Raw genomic sequence first — 19307 nt, 5'->3', positions numbered from 1 at the left:
GTTGGTGACATTGACAAAGTCAAGAAAGGTAGACTTGTACGCAAAGGTGAGAGTAAGTATTCTGTTTCTCTCAAAGTAAGTAAGATCCTTTGTAAATCCGCATTTTTGAGTGATGGTAAGGTGTGGAACGCCAATAGGATTGCGTTATTCAAAGGACGCATTGATGTGGAACGTGCTCCAAACAAGCTGGCACAGGTAGGGAGATATGACTGGGTCTATGATGTTGATAATACCAATACTGCTTCCCATCCTATCGACATTCCCATTGAACCGTTGGTAAATACCGGCGGTGAACTACGATCTGGGTATAGATCTCCCACTGATATTCATGTAAGTAGCGAAGTAGTAGTTGTTCCTCGTACAAAACGTTTGCGCGCCAAGTCGAAGAGATTTGATGATTATGTTACACACATTTGTTACTAACTAGTACATTTTATTTCTTGCAATTTTGTAAATGTTTCAATCTATCCTACCAAATATCTATTTGCTTTATTGCTTCATTTCCAATTTTAAGGTTCTTTAGATGACTATTGTTGTTGGTTTTTTCTTTCTTTTTTTTCGATATTTGTAGGGAGGGGGAAGTGTTGTGTTGGTGCTTGAGCTAGGCTCGGGCATCTTTGAGTGTTGTTAGGTTACTGCTCGAGCGTGTACTCATGTGTGGGATTATTGTAGATTCTAGAGTGGCAGAGAGAAGACAAGAGAAGCTAATAGCCTGCGGCTACGTCCGCACTTCCCTGCTGTCTTGGGTTTAAGCCTTCAATAAAGTAGTCTCCTTCTATTCCTCGTCTGGACTACTTATTGAACACAACACCAGGCAGGCCGTGACCAGGCCTGTGACTGCAAGGACCTGGCATCAGGAGGCACGTGCAGCAGCACGTGCAGCAGCAGACTGGCATTCTAGCGCGAGCGCCCAAGTGTAAAGAGCAAAGAGAGAGGGATGTGGTGATGTGTGGAGGGAAATGAGTGAGCGAAAGAGCTAGGCACTAACTTACAGAAAGATGGGGTGGAACCAGTGAATGAAGGGTACACAGGAGACAAACAGAGGACCATATTATCAAGAACGGCGATAACATTATCGCTGCTTTGGCAGCAAGAAACTGAACCTGGGCTTCTAAGGGAATTCACAAGGGCATATTATCAAGCCCCTCATCACCGCTTTAGCGGCAGTTTCCTGCCTCTAAAGCGGCGATAATGTTATCGCCATTCTTGATAATATGGCCCAGAGAGAGCTAAACAAGGTGACGGAGAAGAGGAAAATAGAGAAGGGAAAGAGTACGGGAGAGAAAGAGATGCAGAAGGTGACCGATAGAAAGGGGGTGGGGGTCATGAGTAAAATAAGTTTGGTGCAAGAAAAAACAAAGAAAACAGACTACCTCTGCGAGGCCCAAAAATGGAGACCGATAGAGACCCATTTCAAGGGCCCCTGAACATAACTGCCAGTGCTCAGACCCGGACCACTTTAAGCCATGCCTTGAATGTCTGAAATACCATGACTTACCGGTGCCCCACACAGCTGACAAAATATCTGAAGACTCTGGAACCACTGAACATTGCTGCATGCACTGCCATGATGTCCTCCCGACAGAGTATCTGAAGACATGTGAACCAATGAACATTGCTGCGTGCACCACTGTGATTTCCCTTGACGCAGTGCATCACAAAAGGCCAGGTGTGCTCCACTTAGGACAGCATTCCAGTCTTTCACCTGATCATTCACCAACTGGTGTGGCATAGCTCTAAATAACTTTGATGCCATCAGCAGAACTAAACGTGTACGTCTGCCTCACATGTGACCTAACAGAGTCACGTACGACTACACACTATAGGGCTATCAGCTAGTGCTCTGCAGGAATCAGAACCTTTCACTGCCGTAAAGTGGTCATCAAAGAAATTGGACTGAGCCCGGGCTCGTGCCCTCCTCAGCTCGTAATTCTCGCTCATGCTGCAAATCCAATCGTGAGTCCACTGGCAGGGCCTCACAGCATGAGCTACACAGTGCAGTTGCCAGGGCCTCACAGCATGAGCGCCGTGGTGTAAGCTTTTGTGACACAGCTTACTTTACACCAACTTGAAGCCTCTAGATCTCAGTAGATGCTGGCACAGAAGTGCCAATACAGCTGAGTTTCTTGTAAAAAGTTTCTTGTATGTGTGTGCGTTGCCTGAGACTTTTTGTCGCATCAGGCTTACAGTTTGTGTGTGCCTTGCAGGGTTGTGTACCCAAGTTAGTACGAATGTGGTACTTTAATTTATGTGGTGTGCAGAAGGGGGTGAGTAAGGGTGTTACAACACTGTGTTGTCCTGAGGGTTGTACACCACTTAGGTGTCCTTAATTCTCAGTGGTGTCCTCAGGGTGTTACACCATTTTGGTGTCTTAATTCTCCAGGTCAGTAATACATTGTTATAATTTTGATTTCTCTAATGCCATAGGAATGTTTTGCTATTTTTCTATCTATGGTCGATTCAATTTGCAATGAGTTAGTTTTACCCTGTGTGTCCTTACTTTGTGCTTATGATATAGGATGATGTGTATTTCCATCGTACATTGTTTCATATTGTTAAACAGTTTTGCCTTAGGGAAGGAGATGTGATGTGACTTGAATTGTTACTTTGCATCCTTTTGCTGAGTCACCTGTTCCCTGCTCAGCCAGTGTAGTGGAATGCTGGAGTGCTTGGCGATGTAATGCAGTGCTTGAGTGCCTGGTGCAGTTGAGAGAGAGACAGTTAGAGTGCGCAGCTAGGATGCTGCTCCTGGTGGGGCTTAATAAATACCATCTTCTATACTTGGACTTTTACTTGTAATCTTATTAAACCATCTTCTTCTACAATATGGCTACTGTACCTCCTTCTATTACAACAGCCAGTTTATCCATTGTCGATGTGGCTACCCCTTCAATAACTGCACAAACCCAGCTTATCATGAGTCAAGCACTTATAGGGTCAGTGGCACTCATTAGTGTAACCATAACCATTGCCCAGATGTCATTGGGAATCTCTGAAAGAATACAGAAACTTATTATCTTCTGGTCCGATGGTTGTAACACACGTAATATTGTCTACAGAGGCATGCTTGCCTACCTGATGACCATACTCAAAAGGATTGAGAACTTCACAATGACAGTGAAGAATGTTTGAATATGTGATCAGTTATCAGAGTCCAGAAAAGTTTTGCACTGACTTTGAGTAGAGTAGACCATGACATTCTAATGCCTTTGCCTACCACACAACGTCTTGCAAGGCCAGTGGAAGTCAGACATCTCCAAGGTGATAAGACAATGTATTACAGCTCGTTCTCTACTCTCATCCTATATGTGATTGTTGTCTGTCAAACAAGTTATGAAGACAACTACAGGGGCTCTCTTTCCAATTACTGGTTCTTGGACTAAGGAGCTTTCTCCATTGAAAACTGAGAGCTCAGACAAAGCATTTATTTTCAGCCGAAGGCTTAAATATTTCTGTTTTGTAGCAGCCTGTGACATCCCTCTATTCCAACTCTATTTCAGTTGTCCTCAGTAATCTTAGTCCTGATTGTTTTATTGTTAAGTAATTGTTTTCTGCCCTTGCTTTTTTTTCACACTCAAACCAAAAAACCATTTAGCAATAGAACGCTTTCCAAAAAATAATAAAACAAAAAATTACATCCTAGCTCTTGCCATTATTTTTCTCACCAGGTGCATTCCAGGTGTGGATCAATCTCGTTTTCTAGATCATATTGTAGATGGGGTGTCTGAATGGAAAATAATCTTCTGATATCTTGAATTTCCAAACTAGAGTGTGCTATTTGAATTATAAGTCTAGGGGCTAGATATAGGTAATTCTATTTTACCACTTCTAAAATACCGAATTTTACCGATTCGGTATTTAAGAAGTGGTAAAATAGAAGGGGGCACATGTAGGTATTTCAGAATCGGTAAACACCGAATCTGTAAGATTCGGTATTTACCGATTCGGTAAATACAGAATCGGTATCCCCCATTGATTCCTATGGGCCTTGAAGCCCATAGGAATCAATGGTGAATACCGAATCGGTATTTACCGATTCGGTAAATTCCGATTTTTGCAAGGGTGCAGGGGGTGTCACTTTGACACCCTCTGGCACCCCAATTCCTGACTTGTGTGCCATGTGGCACACAGACATGCCCTAAGGACATGTCTGTGTGTCGCATTGCACAGGTGTGCAGGCACAGATGTGCATGCACACCTGGATTCGGTATTTTACCACCCAATTGGATTGGGTGGTAAAATACCGAATCTGAAAAGCCTGCGGCACTCAAAGATGTGCTACCTACATGTGCTTTTACAGAATCGGTATTTTTACAGAGTCTGTATTTACCGATTCGGTAATTTTACCGAATCTGTAAATACAGATTCTGTAAAATACCGATTCTGTAAAGCATGCTCCTACATTAGAAAACCCTAATACCGGTCGGAAACGGTCGGAAACGGCCGAAATCGGCCGTTTCCGACCGGTATTAGGGCTCCTACAACAGGCCCTAGGTGCTGTCCGTTTAAACCTCGATATGTTATTTAGTTGAAATCCGAACATTACCTGTTCACAATGCTAAAAATCTGTACACTGACTGATCTCTCTTCTATTTGCTCCTCAATCGATGAATACCTTTCAACATATATATAATTGAATACAAAATGGTGGCAAAAGAAAGCTACATTAGTTTTTAAGGCAGTTTGTAAAGATGGGGAAATTAATTTATTGACCGAAGGCATCTTTATGAAAACTGTTCTTAATTGTGGTGATGCCCTTTACTCCACATCGTCCCCGTATCCATAATCAATAAAGAATGTGGGGCTTATTTATGAGGAATTGTCATAGGGCAGTCCCGCAAGTCTTGCTGCCCTACCCTACAACAATGTGAAAGGGCAGGAATGCACCGTATTTATGAAATACAGTGCATTCCTGTCCTTTTCCCCTGCACTGGTGCACAATTTGCTGCCTTGTGCCAATGCAGGCACCATTGCACCATGGGGCAAGGGTGTCTGTGTTGCATGCAGGATTGTTTTTGTGCGGGAAGGTTCACCTTCCTGCTCAAAAAAAATTTCAGAGAGGAGTCTTCCTCTTTAGGAGAACACATCGAAAGAGGAGAAAACAAGGAGAAATAAAAATATTTCTCCCCTTTAGGCCTGCATTGTGGAGGCATAAAGTTTTAGCGCTGCCCCAGGTTTAATTGATTAAGTGACTCTGGGGCAGTGCCAAAATCCATGGGTGTTGCATGGAAAATCCCACTGCAACGCCCATGGAATAACTCCCTGGCGCAGAGTAAGCAACACAGCAACTTGAGCTGCCTTGGCTTACTCGATATCTATGAAGCCATACAAAGTGACTTTGCACGGCCTCATAGATATGGTTGAGAGGTTTTATGATGCTCCAGTGGCGCAAGCCTCTCATAATTAAGCCCCTTTGTTTTTCAAGTTTAACCTACAAGAGAATCACATAGCGAGGTAAGATGCACCCCACAATTTAGTAATGCAACGCCAGAGGACATTTTATTTTCGAGTTGACAGCAGCTACTTCCTCCCTTAAAAGAGAGAGTCTGCCACAGGCGCTGACTTACAGAAAAGTTTCAACTCATGCTTGATCTCCAAGGTCTAGGTGGGTAATAGATCCCTTGGGCCTTATTTATGAAGGACTTGCGCCGCCGGTGCGTCACTTTTAACATGGGAAAAAGTGACGCACCGGTGGCGCAAGGCTTTCATAAATGAGGCCCCTTGTGCCCAAGTTCCACAAGGCCCGATGAACCATGTGCAGAACCTTCACTCCTGATTTTATAGGGAACCACAGAAGCAAAGTAATGTGAGACTATTTATTTAACTTAAAATAGCTCTCTCAGCTTTGTTCATTACTTTCTGTAGCTTTTCATTGTGTAGGCTGACAGGCCAGAGAGTACAGCATTAGCATCATGACATGTAGACAAAATCATTGCTCTGATTAGTGATGCTGTTAAAGCTTTTTGTAGGAATGGTTACATGCCCTTAACTATTGTAAGCTGAAAAAATAGCATCTTTTGATTTTGTCTGTATCTTTCTTGCTTGCATTGTCTCTTGTGCTATTTATCTCCACTGAATGAAAAAGATGAAAAAATGAGGTCACCTGAGTCCTCATGTGGAGATCCTCTTCACTATCAATGTTCACTGCTAATTTGCTTTTTCAAAGGAACCTCTATTATGTCTGTCCTAAATTCTGTTCTGGGCAGCGACCGCCCCTTTTCTTTTGTTACCACAGGCATGATGTTGATAACACACATTTTCAACTGATTTTGCACGCCTTCATTAGTTTGACTAGTTTCATTTTCTAGCCACTGAAGGGCCCAAATCAGCCTTCTTGGAATTAGTCCCTATCCCAAACCATTGATTGTGTTCGGACAGTGTTTATATTTAAGACATTCGGCCGGCTTAGCAAAGGAGTGAAAATGTGATTGAGCCAGTAGACGATGGAGGCTGCTTCAAAAAATCTGAATTGTGCTTCAATCAGTCTGTTGCTGAGTGAAGTGGCAAGGCTAGGAGAGACACGATGCTGGTGGAGTAAGCTGGAGTGGAAAATCAATTTTGAGCACCACGCGGCCAATTGAACAGTGGTAAGATGCGAAACCATGCTGACAGCTCAGTGATGACAAACTGGACTCAGGATATGTCCAGGGTAGAAAAGTACCTTTACAGCGTGGTCAAAACACCGCAATACATTTTCATCACTGTTTTTACAACTGAAGTCGTTACAATGACTTGAACTGGAGGGCACTTTAGACTAAGGAATACTGTCATTCAGTACTTCAACACCGTACCTACTGTACGTAGACTGGAGTTAGCCCTTCAGCGCAAGTCCTTGTAATGAATCGCGTTGTAAAAACAGCAATGTAATGTACCGCGATCTAAATGATCGCGTTGTATCGTCATCCATCCGTCCAGGGTAGGCCTCATCATCAGCCAGCCCGGATTCACTCTTCATGTTAGTTGAGCTGAGAAATCAAGAATCATCAAGACCACTCAACTCAGTGAAGGAAGCTCTTTGATGCGGATATCAACCTCATTGATTAGAAGTAGACTGCATTCCCTGGGAACTAGCTGTCACCAATTGCTAATAATTTAGGTGGGGAGAAGAGGGTACATTTCAAGTCAAGTCAAGTCAAGTTTATTATGATATGGATATCCGACGGAGATCCACAAAACTACACACTCCAGGTTAATACTTTAAATTCAATAAATAATTCTTCCTTTGTACATGGCTGCCTCCTAAAAATCTATTATCATACATACAGTGCGGAGTGCAAAGGACGATGAAACATTCATATAAAACAACAAAGTGCAAACTATTGCATACAAGAGAAAAATAGGACAAAGCATTCCTATGAAGCAAGAGGAAAATATTAAGACACATATACAATCTAATAACTAATCATCAAAATATTACAGCATATGAAATAGAATTAAAATTACCTAATAAACAGCCAAGAAAGTTCTAAAAAATTTAAAAATCCTATGACAGACCATTTCATTTGGTGGGGACAAGACAAATAAATGGGCCTCATTGGGAGAATGAATGTTAAATTTGATAAATTATGGTCCTAAAAAAAATGTGCCTAGCCTTTTGTAGCTTCGGACACACAAATAACACAATTAAAATCTTGAACTTGTAAACAGCACATTTCACAAATTCTCTCCTCTTTCAGCATTTTATCCCAAATGCCAGTAACTTTTCTTAGGGGCTACAAGTCGAGTCTCAATTAGAGTATCAGCCTTCTAATCTCATAAGGAAGGTTCCAAGTTAAATAGGGCTGAGGTTTGTTCCCCAGTGTGCTCCCACAAACCAACTCATTCCGCAGCTTGTGGTGACTTAAAGCAATATCTCTGGCCAGGCTCATAAAAGTTACAGACTTCTTTATAAACAGCTTCAATACAGACTTCAGCAGAGGGTACATACATCTCTGACACTAGGGTCTCTCTCTCGCTCTCTGTTCATGTGCACTAATAGTAAAGGGAATCTGCGCCACTTATCTGCTCCATTGTAAGCCTTGAAGGACTAACTTATGTTGCCCGGCCAGATGCTGAAGTCAACAAAGAGATAATTGGACCTCTTCCAGAATGTGGCGGGACTACTGCCCTATCATCCCTCTCAACAGCAAACCCTGGACTCCGCCAGTTGTCGTTAATCCAGTGCGCTGCTGCACAGTCCATACTGCAAAAAAAGAATAGAATGCACTCAGCAATGATCATGAGACTTTGTACAAAGTTTCCAATGGTCTTCTTTTCATCAAGTAGGGACAAAGGTGAGCCACTTACCCTTCTACCCATCTAAGATCCCTTTTATGCCAAAAGCCATATTGTGTGTATCTACCACACTCATTCTCACGCACCCACTTCTGCATAGGGGCCATCTTCCTGTCAGTAATAACTCTCTAGGAGAGACCTATATCACAAAAGATAAGAGGGAACATGAATGGCCTGGGATTCAGGAGACAGGGTAGGCATTTAGAGGAGCTATTGTGGAAAAGGAGGCCCTATTATGGCAGTGGAGACACATCAGTGGTAAATGGTGCACTGACTTGAAAGGGGTAACTGATACAGCACGGGAGCTCACGGATGATGAAGGTCCACAGAGATGAAAAGGAGACATATGTATCACAAAGTGAAAAGAGACATGGATAGTGACAGAGGCATGGTGATGTCAAACACTAAGGCACAAGGATGAAAACAGAGACCTGAGAGACACTGACATGACCCAGAGGAACAGACATTGTTAGATGAAGCACAACCACAGCAAGAATAGTGATGGCATCAGGACTTGGAGGCATCAGTGCAGCTCCCAGTGGACATGTCCCCACGCTCCATAGAGCACTGCAAATGAACTGGTCATTGGACATCTATGTCACTCAGGGCTTCGAAGAGCTTCGTCTCTTCAGTTGTTTCAGACACATCTCCGCTTGGGTGCATGAGCCATAAAGGCTCATTCTGCTGAACCTCTCACATCCATATCTTCCTTAGTCACATTATCATGACACTGACCCAGTGCAGGTCTGCTCTGTTCTGGATCTCTCCGCCTTCCACTCACACCGTTGCCGGGCTCCATGGCATCATCGTTCCACTATCCAATGAGGGAGCCCAGCTCCAACTACCTCCTTTCCGTGACCCCTGGCGAGAGCTGCAAATAAAAGAAGAAAACAGATCATTTCTGACATAGAAGGACCTATAATGACCCCTTCAATCTTGCGCTTGAACAATTAATTTCAGGAAAATTATTAATCATAGTGAAAGCTCTGGTTGTCTTCTAGAGCACACATTAAAGGATACAGTTGACCCATAAAGACCCAGAATGGCCTTAAACCGCCCAATTTACATGAAAGTCATTTATGATTCTACACAGGCTCCTACATACGATAAAACGTTGATCTTTTGTAAAAGGGCACTACTATTTGCCTCAACTCACATTTTAACCTCACGGTAGATTTTCTAATGTTGAGTGGAGGTCTGTCTTTGACAAAACAATACTCCAAACTTTGATAAGGCACAAGTTTAAGGATTTTATGATCATTTTAGTTCTAGGTTTGATAAAAATGGTGACAGCCAGTGTCTCCATAGACCTGTGAGGAAAACTAACTAAAGAAGTTAGCAACAGAGATATCTGAGTAATGCTTGTGTTTACCCAGATTCATGTAGTGGCTTGACTCATGAATAGAGAAGTAAATTATTTGCAATGACTTTCTCTGCTGCAATAACAATGTGTATAACCAGATGTCTTATTTTCAAACATATGTTTGCTTGTCTTTTCAGTTCAGGAGGTGTCTGCTGCAGATGTTTCACTGCAACATTAAGGAGGCGACTGAATCGAACATCAACCAGACGTCTGAAAGAGTAATGCTGAACACACAGGGTGGAGAGATGCACACAATCGCTGCTCACATAACCCACAAGAACAACAGCAGTAGGAAAAATGAAGATGAACAAAGTAGCTGCAACTCTTTTGCTCAATTGCCAGTATCAGACAACAAAGTTTGCCCTATGTAGATTTTACATTGTTACTATAATTACTATTTTTTTTACTACTTCCTGCTCATGAACTTATTTTCTGATTTCTTGTCAAATTCCCAATACCTGTGTTCTCTCCATGCACCATGCACCAGTTATGCAAAATCCCCTTTGTATAACACCTTTCTCCATATATCTGCAATTATTGTGCAGATTTTGAAAGAAACTTACATTTTAGAGATAATACTAGGGTCATATCTTTGTATAACAGGCCATTGGTAATATCCTCATGTTTCTCCATGAGGGTGACATACTGTTGACTGTTGAAGTAGTCACTAATATTTGTGAGTACCACATTTCAGAGCCGTTTAATTGTCAGGGTTGGATTTCTGAGTAGGTTTTAGAGGCCCTATCATTGCCACACAAAGCCAGAGGCTGAACTCTGCTCTTTTAATTCATGAAAAACAAAGCAAATGTTTTGATGGACTGTCAGACATGTACTCTTCTTTTCTCAAATGTGCTGGTCTACAGCTCACTTTGCATTCACCCTATCAACGCATAGTGGTTTAGGATGGTAGGTGCTGTGATATCTTGTATAATATGGTTTATTGTGTCCAGGCACACTCTTCCCCATGTACATTTTAATGGGCCATGGAACATTTATGCGTGAGGCATCTAACATATTTTTTGGGACTGAGGGAAGTAATGTCACTTCATGTTGGCAATGAAGATGAGATTAATGGAGGAGACCAGCGGCAGATGGTGCGGGTCCAAGCACTTGACATTTGTTCCCTACCCAGATTCATCCGTTATTAGCGGGGTAGCTGCACTCCTTCACTGCATTGATGCCAAGTTTTCTTCCAAAAATGATTGTTGATATGCCCGCGTCTGAAAGCGCATGTCCCTACTCTTGTCAACAACTGTGCATTGGAAACGGACTACATCCATTGGGAGGTGTCTAGGAGGAGAACGGATATTGGCCTTATGTAGTTGATTCAGCGATTATGACAGTCAAGTGCATTTAAAGGTAACTTTGAGAAGAAAAAAACACATTTGATGAACCGCTGAAATATACCTACAAGCAGATCTTTGGTCACCCTTGTTCCATGCTGAGTTGTGTGCAGAATATAAAAATGTTTAAAAAAATACATATCTATAGAAGATTGCCTTTTTAAACAATCTAAAAGAGACATTGGTAAAGGGGCATTAGAAGCATGGATTCACTGAATAAGCCACTCCTTTTCCTACAATACCCGAAGGACCTCCAATACTGTGGACTGATTTGTGAAAATGTTCTTTAACTATTTAGAGGCGTTAGATGGTATGGGTTCCCACTCACACAGGAAGAGGACTTTGCTAATATCATCCCTAAATGCAGCGGGACAGAAAGCTTTCAATTTCCATGGATAGGGTAGAGATACTGCAGGACATGGGATCAGAGATATGGCTGATGAAGCAGCAAAGTGTCTGTTTTATCTGCAGTATACAAAGGAAGTGAATCTGTTCATGATAAGAACACATTGTATGCAAGACCACAAAGAGCGAATGAAACACTAGACACATTTGTTATATAATGGAAGAAATTGGCTAAACTATGTGATTTAGGAGAAATGACAGCTCAACTAATTAGGGCACGGATTATAGTACAATGGAGGGATGAGGAAATACAGGAAATATTGTTTCTGAGCAGGAATCTGACTAGCTATATCAATTGCTAAACTGCAGAAGGTATGTATAAAATGTTTGAAAAAACTAGACATAAAGGAGGGAAAAAACACAGTACGAAGTAGCCACAAAAAGAGTGAAGTAAATACCAGGACAGAAAAGGAAAATATCACAAATTAAAAGAATTAGAGGTAAAGAGAAAACACGCTATGGAGTGTGTTTTTGCTGGGAAGCACATCACACCTGGCATATAGCAAAACATGCACGGCACAAGATAAAAGATGAGAAGAATAGGTGCTCATAGAGGGAAACCTTCCTGGTACATTGTAAGGCACTGGATTGTACAGGCATTGGGTTCCATGCAATCGTTCATCAAAGCATTTTGCTCAGCAACTTTAAAAGGGATTGGGGCACTAATAAGATGTGAGTGATTAGGATAGGGAAGGAAAGAGGTCGCTGTAGGGTGAAGGAGTTTACAAACTAGTGTGTACAAGTCAGCAGAATCCTTATGTAGAACAACTGGATGGAAACTGATTAGGCAACAAGATGGGAGAATGTAGCCTCTGGGCAAATGGTGACCTGTCGACTGCAAGGCCCAGTATGAGTGAAAGCAATGTCTCCTGGAGCAGAAGGGATAGAGAATGGGTGAAGGATTGTTATGTTGAATCACCAAAGCAGGAGAGGAAAATACACATGCTTTACTGGATTCAAATGCAAATTCCAAGACACGGTGCCTCAAAGGAAGCCTCAAATGTAACTATCAACAAGCTCCTACTGACTGCTTTCATTAATACTCTCACATCAAGTACACAATGAAATCACCACATTGACCCCCCTTTCATTCTACATCCCAAGACCAACATGCTTTACACCATTTCCATTTAAAACACTCTCACACACACACACACATGCAGATAATACAGCCACAGAACACATCCCATTCATTATCCACTAACTTTACCATTACAACTTTAGAGGATACACACACAATAAAAGCTGGTTGTGTATTAATAAAAAAAGCTTTATTACCACGACTCCCCTGAGCATTTGATCTCATTCCTGCCCAACTCCAACTTCTCCTTCTCAAATCACTATATCACCAGTGTTCGGTAATCCATATTCCTTTTACAGACCACAGCCAAAGCTCTCATTAATACATAAGCACACCTTTGTCAAAGCCTAAAACATAACATATGTCCTCACTTACAATAAATGTTACCACAGAGAAATATAATATCAATGTATAAATACATTATAAAATACAAATAGGTACAAAATTCTATACCTACAAATGTAAGAAAAATATATCCAGATGATTAAGCTTAACACACACATTTCTTGTACTTCTACGGAAATTCAATTTCTCATTTCCTTCTTCCACCTTCTTGCTAATTTATATCAGCTGATCCTTCATTCTCTTTTATATCACTCTCAACTTTTTTATTCACGTCCCCTCTTTATATTCACATCTGCTATAGCATCTTTTCCTTCATGCCCATTGCCTGCATACATACCACTCACTTTTACCAATCTGCTCGTATTCAATTTAGATCCATCATTCAATTCCACATAATTTCCTCCTACTCGTTTGACAACTTTTGGTGTGGAAAATACTAGTCTTTTCTGATAGATCCTGCAATTTAATTCTGACTTTTTGACTACACGCAAAATCAAGCTCTTTACCTCTGCTCTTCTCATCAGAATACTTTTAATACAATATTTGTTTTTTACTAACCTTCTTCAGCAATACCTTCGGATCAACTTCAATACTCCCTGTCATGCAATTGAAAGCAACAGCCAGGTTAGGTTTCCTATTTCTCATTAGGTCAAACTGAGATAAACCTGGGTTACAGTGTATACTGGGTCTGTATGCCCATAAAACCTTTTTTACATGATCAATAACATTTCTTCCATTAGCTACTGTCAATTAAATGCTCTCCTTCACAATCCTATTGACCCTTTCAACAAGATCATTGGCACCAGGATAGTACACTGCAGTTATGTAATGACATAAGTAGGTTTACACATCCTGGGAACAGAATTGTGGACCATTGTCCGATGTAATTTCTTACGGATAACCTTCTCTAATGAATCATTTCTCCATGAATTGTATTACATTTTTGCTTGTCATATCACTCATGAATTCACTCTCAGACCACTTTGAATAGTAGTCTAGCACAGCTACCATAAACGTGTTACAATGTCCGATAATGTCAAAAGGGCCCATTATATCTATGGAACCCTTCAACCAGGGACCAGCAGGATTAGTGTTAGGTTGAAGTGGCTGTGTGTTTCTCTTAAAAAATGTTGCCACTAATTCAACAAAGAGTACATTCTTTAACCACTTCCTCCACATCCTTGTCCATACCTGGCCACCAGTAAAACTCTCTCAATCTACTCTTTGTCTTATTCCTTCTAAGATGACCTTGGTGGCCACAATCTACAAATCGTTTCATTAGGAGGAAGGAGTTTGCCACCTCTCTTGACACCTCACTCATCCACACTCAATTCATTCAATTCATTCCCAACTTATACATATAATTTCATGTCCATACTGTCACCAGCCTTCCTTAAAACACTTAGCCAACTTCACCAATTCAGTATCCTACTTAACAGCATCTGACCATTCTTTCATTGTGATGCATTCTTCATCAACACATTCTAAGTCTGCCACCCAACCAAACTCCTGGAAGTTGTCCCCAGAAAAGTTGCATGCCTCCAACACTACTTTGTTCCTAATCAGAGCATCAGCTAAAACATTTTTGAGCCTGGAACAAATATCATCACAAAATTACATTCTTCAAAAAAGGGTCAACCATCTTGCAATTCTAGGTCACAATATGCCCGAACCCTTTGTCAAAAATACATTTATTAGAGGCTTATGATCCATTCTGATCACAAAAGGTATGCTTCATAAATAAGTTCTAAAGTGTCTGGTAGCCCAAAAAACAGCTACTGCTTCTCTATCGATTACTGAGTACAGTCACTCTGTTTCAGTTAATGTGCAGGAAGCCTATGCTATTACAACTTCTTCTCCTTTCTAAATTTGTGTAAGAACTGCTCATAATCAATATGCACTGGCATCAGTGTAAAGCAGAGTCCTGCAGGACATATCAAAACTAAGTAAATGGGGTGCATTTGCAATTTCCAATTTGATGTTGTCAAATTCCTTTTGACATCCTTCACACCACTCAAATTGAAGATTTCTTGAGTAAAGTCCTCATTGATTTGGTCTCGTCCACAAATAATTTTTACAAATTTGGCAAAGATTCAATGATACCTAAAATTGACTTCATATCATCTTTGCTACTAGGTACCATACTATTAATGATACATTCTACCAGTTTCCCATGAGGTCTTATCCCTTTGACGTCAATAGTGTGTCCTAAATAAGGGCCTCATTAGGATGGCAGACGGACCTGCGTCTGTCCACCATCCCAGATTAGGAGGGTCCCTCCGTGCAGATCAGAATGTGACCGCCACCCTGGCAGTCACATCCTGTATATTTAACGTTGCGGCGGGTGCTGCTTGAAGCAGCACACGCCGCAATGTTAAATAAACCATGTTTTCCTTAGCGTGCACGAAGCTGCAGGCACCGCGTGGTGCCTGCCGCTTCGTGCACGCAAAGGCAGGGGGGTACCATAGGTACCCCCCATGTGCACCCCCCACCCCCATTCACCCCTGGGGGCCCACAACGGGCCCCCAAAGAAAAGTCCGTATGCCTTTCCACAGCGGAAATGCCACTGTGGAAAGGTATAGAACCGACGCCATCCTAATATGGCTGGCGGTGTTTGATAGACACCGCCAGCCATGTTACAGCTTTTCTGCCGCGGTCGGAAGGCGACCGCGGCGGAAAAGCGGCGGACGGAAAAAAGATCCCCCAGCCATCCTAATCTGGCGGGGGACTTTTTTCTGTCCTCAGAGGTTAATCCGCATCCTCCGGGCCGGCGGTGGCTTCCGCCGGCCCGGAGGATGCGGATCAACCGCAATCCTAATGAGGCCCTAAGTCACAATATTGACTTTAATTTTGCACTTTTCTGCTTTCAGCATGGGACCACTGATTTGTAACATTTCCAAATCATTTTTTTATTTACTAACATGATCTTTCTCATCTTTTCCACATATCAGTATGTAATCCTGAAAATACCATACTCCATTCATGTTACTAAGTATTTTTTTGCATTAACCTCTGAAAAACTGAAGCCGCAGAGGCTAACCCAAATGGCATACGCTTAAAACAGTATGCTCCATAACGTGTGACAAAAGATGTTAAGTGTTTGGCCTCACTATGCAATTCAAACTTGTGGTAAGCAAATGATAGATCAATTGTTGAAAACCACTTGTTCTTTCCAGTGGTGGCAATCATCTCATTGATATTTGGAAATGGGGTGTCTATCAATCCATATGGCATTGTTCAAATCTCTCAAATCAATGCACCTTCTGAAGGATTGATCAGGTTTTCGCACTACAACAATGGGTGCCAATCATTCAGATGATCAACTTTCTTCAATGATATCTGCATCAAATAATTTCTCTGACTGAGCCTCAGTCCCCAGCCCTCCCTTCCTCCCCAGATTCCAAATACATTCCAGGGTGGTCACAGACCTGCTCACCATTATCTTGTTGATGATCTGTCTTTCTGTACTTTTGGGGGAACGGTCAGTGTTGCTTGTGTTGCTGCTGCTCCTTCAAAGCCGACCCAGGTCACCACGCCAGAGACTCAGGTGCAACCGTCCCGGAATTCTCTGGCTGCTCCTCCACCCACGCCCTGGTCTGTACCAGAATTTCGAAGAAATGTGCCTAGGCATTGAATGAGACCTTCAATTTAGCTGGGAATAGAAAAATGTAGTGCAAATCCTTAGCTCTTCATTTCACCTTTACCTGATCAAAGGATCAGAACGGTTGTAGAATGATGCTTAAGCTGCCCCTTTAGTCGGGCTGCATGCAGTACAGTGCCCCGGTCTCTGTAGTTGAGAAAACGGGAAATTATTGTGCGGGCACTGTGCGCCCCCTCGATCACAAAATAAACAGAGTACATACATTCAACAGATGGCGCTTTACTCATTGCTTCAAAAATTGAGTAGGGTTATTCCCTTCCGGTCCCTCTGGAAACCCCAAAAATCTCAGGTTATTGGGGTGTGACCACCCCACCACGTTCTCGACTCGCAATTCTGAATTTGTCTTTCTTAGTTTCTGAAGATCAGTATGCATAGCTGTCAATTCATCTTCCAGGGTAGAGATGTGCCATTCCACTTCAGTGACTCGGTCTACCACTTGGTGGAGATCATGTCTTAGTAAGTTAACGTTAACGCCTACTGAGCAAATCTGGGTTTCTAGGGCCTGTCTAGTATCTGTTATCGCTTGTAGGGTGATATCGGTGGAGTTTCTGGCGTCAAACTCCTCCTCTTTGCCTTTGCCCCCCTTCCCCTGCATAGAGTCTCTGGGCCCCAGTAGAGCTTTGGTAAATTTGAATATTTTGGCCAGTTTAGATGGAGTCATGATCTTATACTTCATAATTGTAGGCTGAAGATTATGGGGAGGGATCCAAACCAGGGGAAGAGAAAGTGGCCCATCAAAGAGACCCATACCCTGGGCCCACCAGATCCCTCCCTGGGTTGCACTTGCAGACCTCAGTCCACATCTGAAAGTCCAGGCATGTCGATTGGCATATGCCCTTCATTCTGCAAAGGTTTCCCAATCCTGGGGCTGCCACTCCTCGCCCCCCAGGTACTCCAGCTGGGACCGCTGTGCTCAGTATGTGGGAAGGGGAAGAAAGATGCAGAGAACACTAGCTGTCAGGCCCGCAAGCCCTGAATCCAGGTAGCAAGCGCAGCTCAGTTAACTCCTCCAAGCCCTGGCCCCCCCTCCGGACCGGGGGAATCCACGGGCACTTCCTCCTCACCACGGGACCCCAGGGGATGCATCCATGTGTTCTCTCTCTGTGTTAGGGTCTTTCCTACCAAGCCGCAGGTAGGCCTGTGCTGGCCCACCAAAGAATAGGGAGGGAGAGAATCACTGACCACTGCCGAACCTGAGCCCCGGTCATTGAATTTCAGGCAGGCAGTGTTATCCCAGTTGTGCTGATGCCAGTGCTCCATTCCCTGGGGTCTCTTATCTGCTAAGAAAAGCTTGAGAAAGCAGCCACCTGCCCGTGGGGCCATGGTATCCTATTCATTTCCTCACCTCTGGCTGCTCCAGCTCTCTCTTGCAGTCTCCCAGCCATCAACCGGCCCGAACCTAGCTCCCAGAGTGGCCATGAGGCAGTTGTGCTGTATAGGATAGTATTCGATTAGCTGTTCATCTGGCCAGAGCTCAAGGGAACACATGCACCATCTTGCGAGTTCCCTCTAAACTAATTCTTAAGCTCAGACATCCCCATGTTACTTTGGTGACTATTTCTCAAGCTGTATTTGCGTACACATCTAGTTACACACCTCAACAACACTCAATTCCTGTGAGGCATGGAAAAATGAGCAGAAATTACCTGTGAGACTTTGCTATTATGCCACCCTTTCCTGATGTATTTCTTCTTAACCTATTGAAGCTTTGATCATTTGTCGCTGCTTGTAACCATTGTTCTTCAGGAATTCATTTCCCCACCAGTGTGTTATCACTACACATGCAGTTATCACTACATCACCTACATGGTCATCAACCATACACTGTGAGTACATGGGACACGGAAGGCATAATAAGCAATCAGGAGTTTGATTGTTAAAGCATGGAATGTCCACAACATGATAGTAATACTCTTGGAGAAGAGAATACAAACATCCAATGCTAGCTGTTGAAATTAGCCCTCCACCCAGAAACAAAACGTTTACCAATTGTTTATGATCAGTTTTGATAATAAACTAGGGTTGGGCAAAATTGGCATAATTTGATTCCGCAGAATGCAGTGGAATTCCATTACAATTCCACAGAGTTCCACAACAGGACAGAGTGGGCATTTGGTGCTATTTTCTTAGTGCAAAATGCACCCTCGCATCCAAAAATTGATGCATGGATGCATTAAACACTAAGAAATAGCACTGCCAAATACCAAATGCACTACTGTGCATATCTCTCAGCGTCCTTAATACTCTTCAGTAATCACTGCAGAGTATGTAAGGGTGCTAAGGGGTGTGTACTGCAGTGCAGTCAGTAATTTCTAAACAGGGCCAAAAAAGGGAGCTGTTCTGCTATGTTTAAAAATCACTGCAGTTTAAACTTTAATATGCAGTGTTTTCTAAACTTAGGGGGACTGCTCCCTCTTCCAGCCCTGTTTTAAAATGAAACACTGCATTCCTATTCCGCCAGTGGAATTAAAGATTCAGGCCTATCATGAACCTATTGCCCAACACATAATGTTGGTAATCACTAGTGGGCAATATGCATTTAAACACATCTCACCTAGTCACAACTTACCTTCTGACAGAATCATTGATGGTATGAGAAGCAAAAGCAACCACCCATCCATGGCTTCCTGTCCTTTCAGATAGAACAGCATGTAAAATCATAGGAATTGTCATCTACGGTGATAAAACATTGCTTCCCCACTGAAAAATGTTTCAAAGTAGGTGCAGACACAGGTTGATCTTAACTAAATAAAATCTGCCTTTTCTTCTTGATCCCACAGTAACTCTTGACCTTTATGTATGAGTAACCTGAGAAGTTCCATGACCTCTGCAAAT

At 42.5% G+C, this 19307-nt stretch overlaps 1 protein-coding gene across 1 annotated transcript in view; it reads left to right on the top strand.

The window, feature by feature from the left end:
• The window catches only part of LOC147711802 (opsin-VA-like), a 360291-nt gene extending 349346 nt beyond the window's left edge, over positions 1–10945 (top strand). Inside the window, exon 5 of the mRNA XM_086922536.1 lies at positions 9775–10945. Coding sequence (XP_086778662.1) covers positions 9775–10008 — 234 coding nt within the window. The 3' untranslated portion in view covers positions 10009–10945. The remainder of the gene's footprint in view (positions 1–9774) is intronic.
• Positions 10946–19307: the final 8362 nt, after the last annotated feature.

This window comes from Lissotriton vulgaris, chromosome 5, assembly GCF_964263255.1.
Source record: "Lissotriton vulgaris chromosome 5, aLisVul1.2, whole genome shotgun sequence".
Taxonomy (NCBI): Eukaryota; Metazoa; Chordata; class Amphibia; order Caudata; family Salamandridae; genus Lissotriton; species Lissotriton vulgaris.
This window is presented reverse-complemented; position numbering and strand designations above follow the sequence as displayed.